Genomic DNA, 15,162 nt, shown 5'->3' with positions numbered 1-15,162 from the left:
GCCTCTTTGCAACATCTCAGTCCACTGTGTTGCAGAGGCCCTCTTCAAAATCATCTCCCGAGTGGGGATCCCGAAAGAGATCTCATTGACCAAGGCACTACTTTCATGTCTCTACGCAAACTTTACGAATTACTGGGGATTAAATCGATTCATACCAGTGTCTACCATCCACAGACAGACAGACTGGTCAAGTCAAGACAAGTCAACCTTTATTTATAGAGCACATTTAAAAACAACAGAAGCTAACCCAAAGTGCTTTACAGATCAAACAAATAAATATACAAAAACAGAGCTGGAAGTTTGATCTGAAGGTGTATGCTTAAATGTTTAAAATTAGTTTTGTAGATAAAAATATGTTTTTGAAATTGATGACTTGGACCAAATAATAAATACACTACCGGTCAAAGTTTTGAAACACTTACTCATTCTTTATTTAATTTTTTTTCTTCACATTTTAAAATAATAGTAGAGTCATCAAAACTATGGAATAACATAAATGGAACTATGGGAATTATGTTGTGACTAAACAAAATCCAAAATAAATCAAAACTGTGTTATATTTTAGCATCTTCAAAGTAGTCACCCTTTGCCTAGAATTTGCAGACATGTACTCTTGACATTTTCTCAACCAACTTCTTGAGGTATCACCCTGGGATGCTTTTTAAACAGGCTCAAGAATGCTAGTCCCAACTGTATAATAGGGGTACTCGGCTGAAGGAGTTTGCACCGGGAGATAAAGCACTTGTACTGCTACGCACATCGAGCTCCAAATTACTCACCAAGTGGCAAGGGCCCTTTGTGGTCACACGGCGAGTTGGGGACATTGACTCTGAGGTCGAACAAACAGATATAGGCGAAGCACTGCAGGTGTATCACCTCTATCTCCTAAAATATTGGAGAGAGGAGGTGCCCGTGGCTTTGGCGACAGTGATACCGGAGAGGGAGGAGCTTGGACCTGAGTTGAATATCAAACACCAAAATCAAGTCACCCCAGTCCCTTGTGGAGACCACCTCTCACCGTCCCAAATCATGGAGGTGGCCAAATTACAAAGGGAATACTCCAACGTGTTTTTGCCTCTGCCTGGTCACACGAATCTCATAGAACACCACATTGAGATGACCCCAGGGGTAGTGGTATGCACCCACACCTATAGATTACCCAAACACAAGAAACAAGTGGTACAGGAAGAACTTAAGTCCATGCTTAATATGGGAGTAATAGAGGAATCCAACAGTGACTGGTCGAGCCCAGTGGTTCTAGTACCTAAGGCCGATGAGTTGGTTCGGTTCTGTGTGGATTTTCGAAAAGTCAATGCGGTGTCTAAATTTGATCCGATGGTTAGGTGCAGATTGTTTTTTTTCGATACTGGATTTGACAAAGGGATATTGACAGATCCCCTTGACTCCATGTCCCATAAAAAATTTGTTTGGCTCACACCAATTTGTGACCCATCTGTTCAGTTTGTCTGGGGCCCCAGCTACGTTTCAGTGGCTCATGGACAGAGTCTTACGCCCACACGCGGTGTATGCCACTGCCTATCTGGATGACATCATCATTTACAGTAATGATTGGCAGCAGCACATGCAGCACCTGAGGGCTGTCCTAAGATCGCTGTGGCGGGCGGGGCTCAAGGTAATCCCAAAGAAGTATGAAATTGGGCAGGTGGAAGTATGGTATCTGGGCTTCCACTTGGGACATGGGCAGGTGCGTCTCCAAATTAATAAGACCACAGCGACTGCGGCTTGCCTAAGACCCAAGACCAAAAACGAGGTGAGATATTTTTACAGATCGACGCGTCGGACAGGGTGTTGGGAGCCGTGATGTCCAAGGTGGTCAAGGGGGAGGAGCGTCCGGTGCTGTACATCAGCCGGAAACTCTCAGCAAGAGAGTTGAGGTACAGCACCATTGAGAAGGAATGAAAGTGGGTGGTCCTTACCCTTCGGTATTACCTCCTGGAATGGGCTTTCACCCTCTGTTTGGACCATGCCCCACTCCAGTGGCTCCATCGCATGAAGGATACCAGCGTGCAGATCACCCGTTGGTATCTGGCTCTTCAGTCGTTTAAGTTCGAGGTGGTCCACAGACCAGGGGTGTAGATGGCTGTCGCAGACTTCCTCTCTAGAAATGGGGGGGGGGAGTAGGGGGCAGGCCGGATGGCTCCCCGGGCGATGGGGGTATGTGGAGGTGGGGGCGTGGTCGAGTGTCAATTTGTGAATGGAGAGTGAGTCCGGGAGATAAGAGTGGTAAGGAGTTACACCTGTGGGCAATTTTAATAACAGCTGTTCTGTGTTGCAGTGAGAGGCGACAGAGTGATAAAGGGAAGCATGTGTGTGTGTGTGTGTGTGTGTGTGTGTGTGTGTGTGTGTGTGTATGAGATTTACTGTGACACTGAAAATCGACTTGTGCAATAAAAACGAGAGAAGGTGGAAATTCTTCTGGCTCTCACTTCCTCATTTCACGAGAGAGTTAAAGAACCTGTTACAAAGATCTATGTCTGCAATAACATAAAAAATGTAGTCTTTTCGAGTGGCGTACCCTTCACGCAGTGGCTTTAAGAGCACAAAATGCTGTTTAGAATTTGGCCCTTACATGGTAATGTTTATTTACAATGTGTGGTTTTCCCATGCTTCAAACATGTCTGAATCCTGGCGTGTTAATTTGGCAGTTGTGTCTCCTCATGGATAATATGGATTTAAATAAAACTTTGGAGAGTGAGAAGCTTTTTAAAAACTACAATTCACGTAGCGAGATCTGGAAATATTTTGGGTTTTGCCTGATGAGACTGGGAAAACTCATCTGCCGTGAAATGTCTATAGAGAAGAGTGCGATCAAACCAGTGTGTGTGTAATCTGCATCTGCGCTGCTGTTTACCGGAAGAGAGGGGCTGAAGCAGTTGTAATAATGAAACAGCTGCTCAAAAGTCTTTTCAACGTTACAATATCTTTATTTTTGTTACCATCATTCAAATAATCACAGAAATAATGGAATAAAAGTTTAAAGCCGTTGCCCTTTGAACTGGCTGTTTTGATGGGGCAAAGATTTTTTTTTCCAACTAAACTAAGAATGTATTAGGTAACAAGTTAGTCCATTTGAGCCTTCTACCAGTTCATCCATATGTTATTTTCACCACTTCCGGAGCAACAAGTGGAATGGCTAGTTTCTAAGAACCAACTTTGCTATGACAAACTGTGTTAAGAATTAACACACTATCATGTGGTATTGTGATACTACTTAGTATCGTGATACTTCAGCTGGTATAGTATAGTAAGATATGATGATGGTATCGTGATGACCCTAGTTTACACGTGAGTAACAATAACTGATCTGTGTTGGATGTGAGTAAAAAATATTTTGGGATGTGAGTAAAAATGTTTTTGTGAAAGTGTTATTGCAGCCTATGAAGCAAAGATGGCAGCATGCAAATGGCATATTTCAAGGGCTGCAGTTGCTATTGACATGAATGGGAATGCCAACAGATCGCTCTCTCCTATTACTATATTATAAATAGTGTTTGTACCTGTATGTGGAGGCCCTTGGCCATCCTGTAGACTCTGACTATCAACAGAGATGCCGCTGTCACTGTGAAGTTTCTCTCCCTCAGGAGAGGGGGTCTGACTGGGGTTCGCACTGCACGCTCTGTTATTGGCTCCTTGCTTATTCTGCTTACAACTGTTCCACCTGAAAGATATCAAACCCAACATCATAATCATTACTCATTTCTATCTTAAATGTAAAGTGTGTCATTTCTGTCCCACTGCACCTTATTGCCATTGTTGAGAGAAACAGGTGGTCCAGCCACAAACTCTCACTGAAAATGAACTTTGACCTAGCAGATAACTTTAGCTTAGCAGCTCTCTCACTTCTGTTGCTGTCTGTCTGACTAGTGTCTATAAAAAGGCTTCTCACCTGTTAGATGGCAGATGTTTTAAAGAGACGGATTTTATGTTAATATCACCATACAGTGCAGGTCAAGTTAAGTTAGCAAAAATCACAAAATAATATGCAACCATATGCACACTGGATACATGGCTTTTAAAAATAAATAAATACATAAATAAAAGAAACCTTTCATCAGATTAATTTATTTGTATTGTTATTTTTAGTATTATTATTATTAATAATTTATATTATTTATTTATTATATAATTTCTTCATGCTGTTTGTATGCACATGTGATTTTTCATTGATCATTAACTGTATTTTCTTATGAGCTGTTATTGATACAGCTCTGGAAAAATTAAGAGACCACTCCAAATGTTTCTTAAATCAGCATCTCTACATGTATAGCAGCCATTTCATTCCAGTGTCTGTTAAATTACTGCTTGAATTTTTGAGCCAGGAGTGGCATAAAATCACCCAACAGCAATGTGAAAGACTATTCCACCAAATGTTGATTTCTGAACTATTCCAAAGTTAAAATATTAGTACTGTGTTGTTTATAAATGAATATGAACTTGTTTACTTGCATCATTTGAGGTCTGAAAACACAGCATCTTTTTTGTTATTTTGATCAGTCGTCATTTTCTGCAAATAAATGCTCTAAATTACAATGTTTTTATTTGGAATCGTCTTTTGAGGATTTTTCGTTTTTTTTTTTTTTTTTTTACAGGAAAGCGACACAAAACTTTGTATCGAAAATTAGATTTTTTGCAGTTCACCTTTAACTTAATATCAAAGGTCTTACTAGAGAAATAAAAATAGATAATCTAACATAGATTTTCTAGATGTAATATAAAAATATATTCATGCCTGGTAACAGGTGAATGTAAAAGGCCTAGAAATAGCCTTTTAGCTTAGCATAAAGCTAAATGTTTACATGACAATTTACACAAGGTTAACTGTTTCTGCTGCTCCAAACTTACTTCAAACCCCCACAAAGTGTACACAACGAATTATTTTTCTGACCGTATGTGGATACTTCTATTTCTGTGGCTTTTAAATTAGTGTCTTATCTAAGACTCTTTTAATACCCTTTGTATATAGTTGTACTTTTTTCTCTATAATCCTGTCTGTTTTTCATGCATCATGTGATGTGTTAATAAATAAATCATTTTTAAAAAAAGGCTTCTCTTTATTTAGCTTCCAAAGGGAAAGTTTGTTAATGATGTCATATCCACCTTTACACTCTTAACAGTGTGAGAGTGCCCTCTGTCTGTTCCTGTAAATGTTACACATAAGAAAGTGTTTCACCGCTGTTTAAACCCTCCTTGAATCACACAGCTATTTCTTTATTTCTTACAGTAATTATAACTTCAGATCAGTAAGTTCTTTTGAAATATTAATTAAAAGAACCAGTTCAAAAGAGTTATTGTTATGGTTTTTGTATCTTCAGTTCTTTTTTTTTTGTGACTTTTATTCTGTTTTGTTATGTGTCCAGTTCCTTCTTCCTGATTTTCTGGTCCCTTCTCTGTGTTCACCTGTATATTTTTTTTTTTACCTTATTAGCCATTTTGAGTATTTATTATCTTTAGGTCTGCCATACTCTTTGTCAGTTGTTGTCCATGTAACCTGGATCTTTTAGGTGAGTCTCTGCCCTTGTCATGTGTATCTTGCCATGGGAATCTTTATATTAGTACTTTGTGAATAAATGTCTGCACTGCACTTGGGTCCTTGTTATCACTATTATGAAGCCAGCATTACAGTCATGTGCTTGTGAATCAGATTGCACTTGTCGCACTTTGTTCCCTTTCGATTACGGTTCACGCGACATTGCGTCCCTCTTCAATGAACTAGTTGAAGCCCTTATACAATAACACCAATTTCTAATTGGCTATGGCGTTTGAGCCCTGCCCCTTTAGGTGCAGTTGGCCTCTGTAAGCAGGTGCGAAATCACCATTGGTTCAGAATTTTCTTTCTTCAAGACAGTGACTTCATCTCTCGTCTTGATAAGCCCTCTCTTCCTTACTTCGCCTTCGAGAGACACTCCATCAGTGGACAGGTTCTTCGCCTACAGACACGAGCTTTGACAATGCAGCGCCTGCAGTGAGACGACTGACCTGCTCCCCTGCAGTGTTACGGTGGAGACATTTGTATCCTTTTATCATTATATCTAAAATAGATACAGTATATTTCATAAAGAGCCGCTTGTGTGTAATGCGTCTTTGTAAAGACGTCGTTCCACAAGTGTTCACTCTGCGAGAGACACATCCTGCCATCAGACGGGCATGAGAGCTGCATCCGCTGCCTGGGCCGCAGCCACGCTGAGTTGGCTCTCATGGAGACAGATTCCTTCTCCCGTGCCCCCCCCCCCACACCCCTGCCCCCCAAACCTGCCTCCTCTGTGACTCCCGAGGAACCACACGAGGAGGCACGGTGGGCCAGCAAGGTTGAGCTGGAAGAATTCGGGGAGGATCTCCCCAAGCCATCGGTGAAGCCACGCAAACCGTGGCCCAAACAAGACACACGATGTTTCACTCCCTCTCCCTGCCGGAGTTCATCGGGACTGGGATGTTACACAAAATGCTGTTTCTGTGTGTTGTGTTCAAATAAAGAAAAGCGTTTGTTGCACCTGCATGAGACGCACACACATTCACATGCTATTTCACTCCCCCTCCCTGCCGGAGTTCGTCGGGACCGGAATGCTACACAAAAGGTTGTTTCTGTGTGTTCTGTTCAAATAGAGAATGTTCTCACAAAAAGAGAAAAGCACTTGTTGTACCTGCACGAGATCCACACGCATTCTTGAAGAAGGGCTCTTCTCCTCTTCATGCTTCTCTTACTCCATGCTCTGGTCTAATAATGATCTAACGCGACTATATGATCCAGTTCACACGCCAGCCACCTCGCTTCAATGGCGTTCTGTCATCTACAGTCCCATCACTGGATGCGCCAGTGTTGCGCGCAGAAATTTATAATCTCCTTGCAAAAAAAGCAATAGAGATTTTTCCTAACTACGACGCCCGCAAGAGTTCTACAGATGCTATTTTCTTGTTCCGAAGAAGACGGCAGGCTTCAGCCCATTTTAGACCGAGACACTTGAATCATGCACTCGCAAAGTCTGCATTCAAAATGATATCTCAGAAACAGATATTATCGCACATCCGCCCTCAGGCAAGTTTGCGTCAATAGATCTAAGGGACGCATACTTTTATGTATAAATTGCACCTTATCACAGGTTGTTTTGGAGATTCACGTTCGAGGAAACAGCTTATCAGGGTCCTTCCTTTTGGTTTATCCCTGGCTCCCCACATGTTCACGAAGTGTATCGATGCAGCACTCACTCTATTGAAGCTGAGCAGCGTGAGCATTTTGAACTACCTCGATGATTGGCTATTAATAGCCCAATCAGAGGCTCTGTTGTGCGAGCACAGGAATTTACTACTCTGCCATTTGAACAGCCTGGGCCTCAATGTCAACTGGGCAAAAAGAACACTTTCTCCCAGCCAACAGATCTCCTTTTTGGGGGTCCGACTCGACTCTGTAAGCATGCGTGCACATCTCAGTTCAATCTGTGGAAAACACTTCATGTCATTTAAAAAGTTCTGGGTTTCGTGGCGGCAGCATCCGCCATCACACCATTAGATCCTTTACACATGATACTTCTCCTTCGCTGGCTCAAACATCATGTACCACAGCACATATGCATTGGCATAACTTGCTGCTGTCTGGCTGCTCTAGCACCATGGACAGCTCCAAACTTTTAACAGCAGGGCATCATGCTGGGCCAGGTCTTCATGCGAAAGGTGGTAACCATGGATGCGTCCAGCACAGACTGTGCGGTGGACATCTGGCCTTTTGCACCTGGACAGGCGTGAAGCAGGCATGGCTCTTCAATCAACTGGAACTGCTAGCTGTCTTTTTAGCCTTGAAGGCTTTTTATCCCGATGTAGCGAATTACCACGTTCTGATTCGATCAGACAACATGATAGTAGTAGCTTACATAAATTGCCAGAGCAGAATCCAATCGCTGCCAATGATGACCCTGACACGGCGCCTCCTCCATCTTCTCTACTTGCACGTGACATACGTCCCAGGCCGCTTGAACTGCGGTGCGGATCTGGCCACCAACTGTCCCCTCTGGTACTCCACATCCCATGCCCCGCTAGGAGTGGATGCCATTCTGCAGGCCAGAGCGGCATCCACAAAACACCTCTATGTGCTAAAATTGCGTGTGTTTGCAAATTGGTGCTTTTCAAGTGGCGAAGGCCCAGTGAATTGCCCCATAGCTGAGATCCTCATGTTCCTCCAAGAGCGGCTGGACACAGGTCTCACCCCATTAACGTCCAGGAGGCTGGCTCCTCTATAGGCAGGTATGATCTAATTATAAGTTCCTCAAAGAAGCAAGGCACCTAAACCCCCCTCACCCTGCTACAGTCCCAATCTGGGACCTGAACCTGGTGCTGAAGGCACTCACAAGCCCCCCGTTGGAGCCTTTGGAATCTGCTGAGTTATGTGTGCTCTCTCTAAAAGACCACACTCCTGCTGGCTCTAGCATCAGTGGGTGATATGCAAGTGCTGTCATGAGGCAGCTCATGTCTGGAATTCAGGCTGGGTCTTTCAAAGGCCACCCTCAAACCTAGAAAGGGCTATATACCCTAAGTTTTATCCACGCCCTTCAGGGCCCAGGTCGTCCACCTACAAGCCTTCTTTTCCACTGTTTAATTCGGAAGAGGAACAAGCACATTCAACCAGAGGCATGGCCTCTTCATGTGCATGGATAAATGGTGGGGCTCCTTGACCCTCAGCCAAAAAAATCTGAGGAAAATGTGATTTCACACCCGCTTATATAGGCCAAACATGCGCCTAAAGGGTAAAAAACCCTTGTCAATTAGAAATTGGCGTTATTGAATAAGCTTAACTGAAGCAATGTCTCATTCCCTTCATCTCAGGAAACCGAGGTTACATGTGTAACTGGAGATGTTTTTGCATGCAGCAAACTCAATAGAATGACTTGCTTTCTTGCCATTATTTTAGGATAAACAGTCTTTTCATCTAATTGCATTTTATTTAGACTGCAAGATCACAAGTCTTTATAATTTATTTACAAAATAATTTATGTTGCTGTGGATTCAGTAGTGGTGGACCGCCGCTGCTTGGATGCGTTGCAGAAAACACTGATATATTTATAGTTTATTTATATAGTATTAAATTCTATTTAATTTATATTTATTAGTAATAATCATAATAAACAATTCTTCCACCAAGTAATACAATTTATTAGTTTATTAATAACTGTAGGCTGTTTGTAGTTGCTAAGTATTGCAGCAACTTGCTGCATTAATACAGGATTCAACTGAAGCTTTAGAAATGTTATTTTCATCTGAGGGCATCATGGTGGCTCAGTGGATAGCACTGTCACCTCACAGGCCTTTCTGTGCAGAGTTTGCATGTTCTCCCCATGTTTGCATGGGTTTCTGGGTGCTCTGGTTTCCCCCGCATGCAGGTTAAGTGAATTGGAGACTCTACATTTTTTCCCCTTCCTCCATTACTTACTCTTATAAAAATAGCTGAACTAAAGCCCAAATAACACTGTGCTTGTACATTGTGGGTGCTGTTGATGATGATGGAGATACCAGCATGAAGGAGATAATGACCCCAGTCCTGCTCACCGTTTAAAGATGATGAAGGCCACCAGGCCAAGCAGAACTGCAGCCAGTATGGAGGTGTAGATGGGAATGAGGTTGTTGCTCAGCCCGTGGAGTTTCCTCAGTCCAGGGTCGGCTGTTGTCACACTCTCTGTAGGCCCACTGGGAGGAGACTTGTCTGTATATGAGACAACTGATGGAGAAGAAGAGGGAGGTGGAGAAAAAGTAAAAAAGGATGTAGTAGGAGAAACATATAGAGGAGGAGGAGAGGGAGGGGTTGAGTTGTTAGGAGGATCTACATCTGTTGGAGGAAAAGGAAAAAGACAGAAAGAGAGTTTACAACAATCTGTTAGTTTAAGTTACTTTGAAGTTGCTAAAGCATGTTTTAGTATATGAAAATGGTATGAGAGATCTCTCTAAACCAGCTCCATGATAACTTAGATTATAATTAGGGATGCCAATTTAATGAAATATTTTAGTGTGATTAATTCTATAAAAAAATATGTGTTAAAAAATAAACTTGAAGTACCACTTTCATATTTTTATGAGCAGGGTGCAACTCCACCTGTATAGGCAAAGTGCAACTGTGCAGGCAACAAACCACACTTACTAAGCAGACAGCACAAGATGAGGATGCATTCTTGTGTTCAGATACATCTAGATGGAGCGCAACTCCACATGCAGGGGCATTATTACATGTTTTGCTATGTTACAAATACGTTTACCTTGGCACATCATCCAAAAACGTGACGCAACCAAATTGAGAACCTCTAAAAGTGCCCGTCTGACACGTGTACATGCTGTAGACACGTCCTTAGAAAACCCCTTATAATAAGTCTACCTTTAACAAATTGACAAATTCAATTGCAAAATGGGTTTATCATCTGGACATGACTATACTGTATGTATATAAGTAAAAAATAAGCTAAATTTTTCGCTTCAAAAAAAGATGACAGCGACTTCTGGCAAAGTCCCTTTAAGGCTGAATATGGGTTGAAGTGAATCAGTAAATAATTTATGTGAACAATTTCATTTACATGAAACATCTGAACTAACCAAATACAATTAACTGGACTTCCCAACCCTAAATATAATCAAGTTGGTTATTTTAACAGGTTCATTTACATGAACTGTTCAAATAAATCAATTCATTTAATTGATTTGGATTTTCCAGTGCTACATGAGAGATAGAGAGGATGGTTTAGGTGATTGTGGTGGTTTTTGATCACTCTCTCGGCTCCATTGCTGCATTCACAATACAATGTGGCAAATGTAGCATTTTTTGATACTACAGCACTATTCTTTTTTCAGATTCAAACTTTTTATTGATTCAAAACAAAACAATATAAAATATAATATAAATGCACAGAATCAACTTTTAAAAACTTTAAACCACCACTGATTCCCCATCCCCCTCCCAATTCCCAACCCCATCCCAACAAACAACACTGTGGTCAAAGCCTGAGTTATAAACATGCAATATAAACACAAACAAAAAAATTATTGAGACAATAAAATACAACAATCAACAAATAAAGAGAGATAAGAAGATGAGAAAAATTCCACAAAGGATATAATTTAGAATTTAGACCATAATCGTGTTTCTCTCCACATGTTCTTCACTGGGAGCATTCCAGAAAGGACATGTATTTGCCCCATTTCTTAACATATACATCTAATCTGCCAAGCTGCTTGTATGTCATCTTTTCAAATACCGCCACCCTACCCAATTCGGTGAACCATTCTTGAAATGAGGGAGCACCATTTGACTTCCATCTTCTAAGAATTATCTGTCTGCCAGTCATTACACTAGTTTGGACCCAGCATTTTGTATATTTGTCACCTACTTTAATAACCGCCCCATTACCCAATATACATAGTCTAGCGCTGAAAGAAATTTGAGTGTCTAAAGCCTCACATACAAAATTCTGGACTCTTACCCAGAATTCTTGAATCTTAGCGCAGAACCACAGAGCATGGGCTATGTCTCCATCCTTTACCACTCCCCATCCTCCAATGCCAAGTTCAAATCTCTTTCCCATAACCTCTTAAGAGCTGTTAAGTCCCCATCACCAAGACTCTGAATCCACAAGGAATAATACACTGACACTTCATGCCCCTTTCCAAAGGCTGTGAGCACCATACAGAGGGTGTCTGCAGCTTTAGGGGCTGTGTACTACCACCAAAAATAGTACAAAGTAGATGGCGCAACTGTAAATACCTGTAAAATTGATACCTAGAAATCCCAAATTGCTGTTATATTTTCAAATGATCTCAAAGCTCAGTTTTCATAAAGACATATTCACAATGGGAACAGGCTGCGCCAGCCGCAAACTTTTCTCTTTCTTTTTTTTTCTCTCCCACAAAAAAGAAATTTATTCTGCTGGGGCCATATGTATTCGCATCGGGGAAGGCACTCTTCCCACAGGGGAAGACACTGCGGAGACCACATCCTGCCGAAGGGGAGGTTAACATGTGGCGAATACATCACATGGGCTTACCAGACGCATGTGGAAGAAGCCCCATGGGGGGGAGGAACTCTACAGCACAGTGATCGGTGGTGGGGGGGCCCTGCATGGAAACCATAGCGTGGAAAATACATCACAAGGGGTTACCACAGTTAACCAGCACATGTGGAGCACCTACCCCAGTAAAGGGCATATTAGCACACATACTGGGTCCGGCTTCAAATTCCTCCGCCGAATTCGCCTGCCGCAGGGCTAAGGAGGAAGGACATCCAGGGTTCAACCATCTCGGGAACTCGCATGGGGGAAAAAGTGCACATCTTACCCTCAGGGAGGGGAAAGGCACTGTGCGCAAGCGGTACACCTGGCCAGCTGCCCGCACACTTACCTGTTCGTACCTGTCAACACACGGGACGAAACTGACTCAACCCGGAGATTATAAAATCTCACAAAGGTATTGGGTGTTGCCCAGCCCACTGCGCTACAGATGTCTGCTAGGGAGGCGCCATTGTCTAGTGCCCAGGAGGACACCACCACTTTGGGTGCTCGAAGTCCCAAAGGAGACGGCACGCCCTGGGCCTGGTATGCCAACGTGATGGCATCCACGATGCAGATAGTGGCTTCACTGCACACCCCTAGAGGACAACCTTGCAGGGTTCCCCTACCAAGAGAAAAAGAAATCTGAAATTAATCCATTAGTTTGCACTGCTTCTAATGGTTGTTTATAAAAGTAACTTAATCCACCCAATAAAAGTGTTCCCAAACCCATAAATTTCCAAAATCTTAAAAAGATCATCCCATTCCACCCTATCAAACGGCTTCTCGGCGTCAAGTGAGATAGCAGCGATCGGGGTCTGATCATTCACTACCAACCACGTAATATTTATAAAATGTCAAATATTATCAGAAGAACTATGACCATGAATAAACACCACTTGATCTATATATATAACTATATATATGTAATTACTCTGCTTAATCGATTAGCCAGAATTTTAGACAATATTTTTACATCTAACTGGATCAGGGAAATTGGACGATAACTTTTACATTCATTTGGGTCCTTATCTTTTTTAAGAATGAGAATGAACAGGGCTTGCATCATGGTTGGCGGTGGTTCACCTTTCTTTAATGACTCTGTGTAAACTTCTAACATAAGTGGAGCCAGTTCTGTGACATAAGATCTAAAAAAAATTGTGGCAAACCATCTGGCCCCGGTGCCTTACCTGTTGGAAAGGCTTTAATTACCTCAACAAGCTCCTCCAAAGTAATATCTGAGTCAAGAAAGTCTTTTTGATCACTCATCAATTTAGGGAGTTCTTATGGCTCTACGAAGTTGCTATTATCCTTATCGGTAGACGAAGACGTGGAGCTATAAAGATCAAAATAGAATTCTTTAAAGGCCTTATTAATATCTGTGGCAGAAGTAAATATATTGCCTCCAGAAGACTTCGCTGAAGCAATGGTGGAAAAAAACTCTGTTTTATGTATCTGGCAAGCCGTTTCCCTGCTTTGTCCCCCGACTCAAAATATGTCTTTCTTGTCCTGAATAACCAAAACCCAACCTTCTGTGACAAAATAGTACCTGTACTTTAGCTGAGTCAACTCTCTAAGATCACTGGATGACATTCGGCGCTTCAGCTCTGTTTCAGCACTTTTCATACTCTTTTCAAATGCTATGAATTCCTATGCTTTAACATTTTTAATGAATGAGGCATATTGTATGATCCGCCCCCTAAGAACTGCCTTAAGCACCTAAACATTGATTTCTGTCTTTAAAATTTGTTGAAATGCTGGGTCCTGTAGAAGGGATGTATTAAAGCACCATCTATATGATTTTATTTTCTCTATATGCGGCAACATCTCTAAACACACCATAGCATGATATGAAACTACAATGTTCCCAATTGAGCAGTCAGTGGCAGATTGTCATGGTTTGGTGGGTATGTTGTTTTTTTCTGTGTGTCTGCGTGTTCACGTATTTCCTGTGTGTTGCCCTTTAACTCGTGAGCGCATGATCAGCGTTGCTATGGCACTACTCACGAGTTAGTTTCAGCTGTGCTTTGTTGGCATTGCCCTATATCTTCCCCTGCTCATCTCGTCTTCAGTGCTGGTTTGTTTCTCTTGATAGTCGGTTGTTCTCGTTCTGTCACCTGTTGGTTCTCTCTGTTATGCCCTGTTCCTTGTGTGTTCTCTGCCTAGTTTTCATTCCCGCCGCAGATAGTGGATTATTCCTGTGGATTACCCGATTAATTCTGTTCCCTGTTGGTAGATTGACTACGTGTTACCATTCGCCATATTCCTGCCTCCTGGATTTTTTGCTGTTTGATTTTTTTTTTTTTTTTTTTTTTTGGTGAACTGAGAACCATCTCTGCCATATCTGTGTATTGGATTATTCCTTGTTTGTTTTTGTTTTCCCCGCTGTTGGACAGCGTATTTTTTTTTAAACTTAATTTTTCTAATAATTTTTTGCTTGTGGATAACCTGTTGTGTTTATTCATTAAACATTTGAACTTTACTCTCTGTATCCTTGGGTCTTTCTGTATCCTTTCCTGACACAGATGGAATAAGTGACTTAGATATATGAAAAATCTATTCTAGATTAAATCTTATGAATTTAAGAAAAAAAAAGGTGTAGTCCCTCCAAGATGGATTCAGAAGTCTTCAAATGTCTGTAAGACCAAGATGTTTACACATCCTCTGTAGTGTGTAGTGTCAACGTTGCTCTAAAGGGCATACACACCTTTGCATCACTATGATCAAGGACTGGATACATTAAAGTCTCCACCCAAAACCATGCCATGAAGGATCCCAGCTGCTTGTAACTTTACCTCAAGATCTATAAAAAAGTTCTGATCATCAGCGTTGGATGCACAAATATTAGCCAAAATAAGAGTTTGCCCCTGTATTTCAGCCAAAACAATAATGACTGTTCCTAAATTATCTTTGACCTGCTTGAGATACACTATATGGCAAAAGTTTGTGGACACCCCCTTCTAATTAACAAATTTGGTTACTCCATTAAATCCAGTAAAGAAAAATCTTAATGTTTCTTTATGTAATGGCTTGGGCTTTGTGTGCTTCCAAATTTGTGGCAACTGTTTGGGGATAGCTCTTTTCTGTTCCAGCATGACAATGCCCCTGTGAACAAAGTGAGGTCCATAAAGAAATG

The 15,162-nt window shown here is 41.6% G+C and overlaps 1 protein-coding gene across 5 annotated transcripts in view; it reads right to left on the bottom strand.

The window, feature by feature from the left end:
- ngfrb (nerve growth factor receptor b) overlaps nt 1–15,162 on the bottom strand; it is a 91,584-nt gene that overhangs the window by 18,281 nt on the left and 58,141 nt on the right. For 4 of the 5 annotated variants that reach the window (XM_051674516.1, XM_051674517.1, XM_051674519.1 and 1 more), the window contains 2 exons: nt 9,550–9,826; nt 3,519–3,679 (listed from right to left, as the gene is read on the bottom strand). In XM_051674516.1, coding sequence (XP_051530476.1) covers nt 3,519–3,679; nt 9,550–9,826 — 438 coding nt within the window. The remainder of the gene's footprint in view (nt 1–3,518; nt 3,680–9,549; nt 9,827–15,162) is intronic. The other variant, XM_051674518.1, reaches the window with a different exon arrangement.

The sequence above is a fragment of the Myxocyprinus asiaticus genome, chromosome 36, assembly GCF_019703515.2.
Source record: "Myxocyprinus asiaticus isolate MX2 ecotype Aquarium Trade chromosome 36, UBuf_Myxa_2, whole genome shotgun sequence".
NCBI classification, from domain to species: domain Eukaryota; kingdom Metazoa; phylum Chordata; class Actinopteri; order Cypriniformes; family Catostomidae; genus Myxocyprinus; species Myxocyprinus asiaticus.
This window is presented reverse-complemented; position numbering and strand designations above follow the sequence as displayed.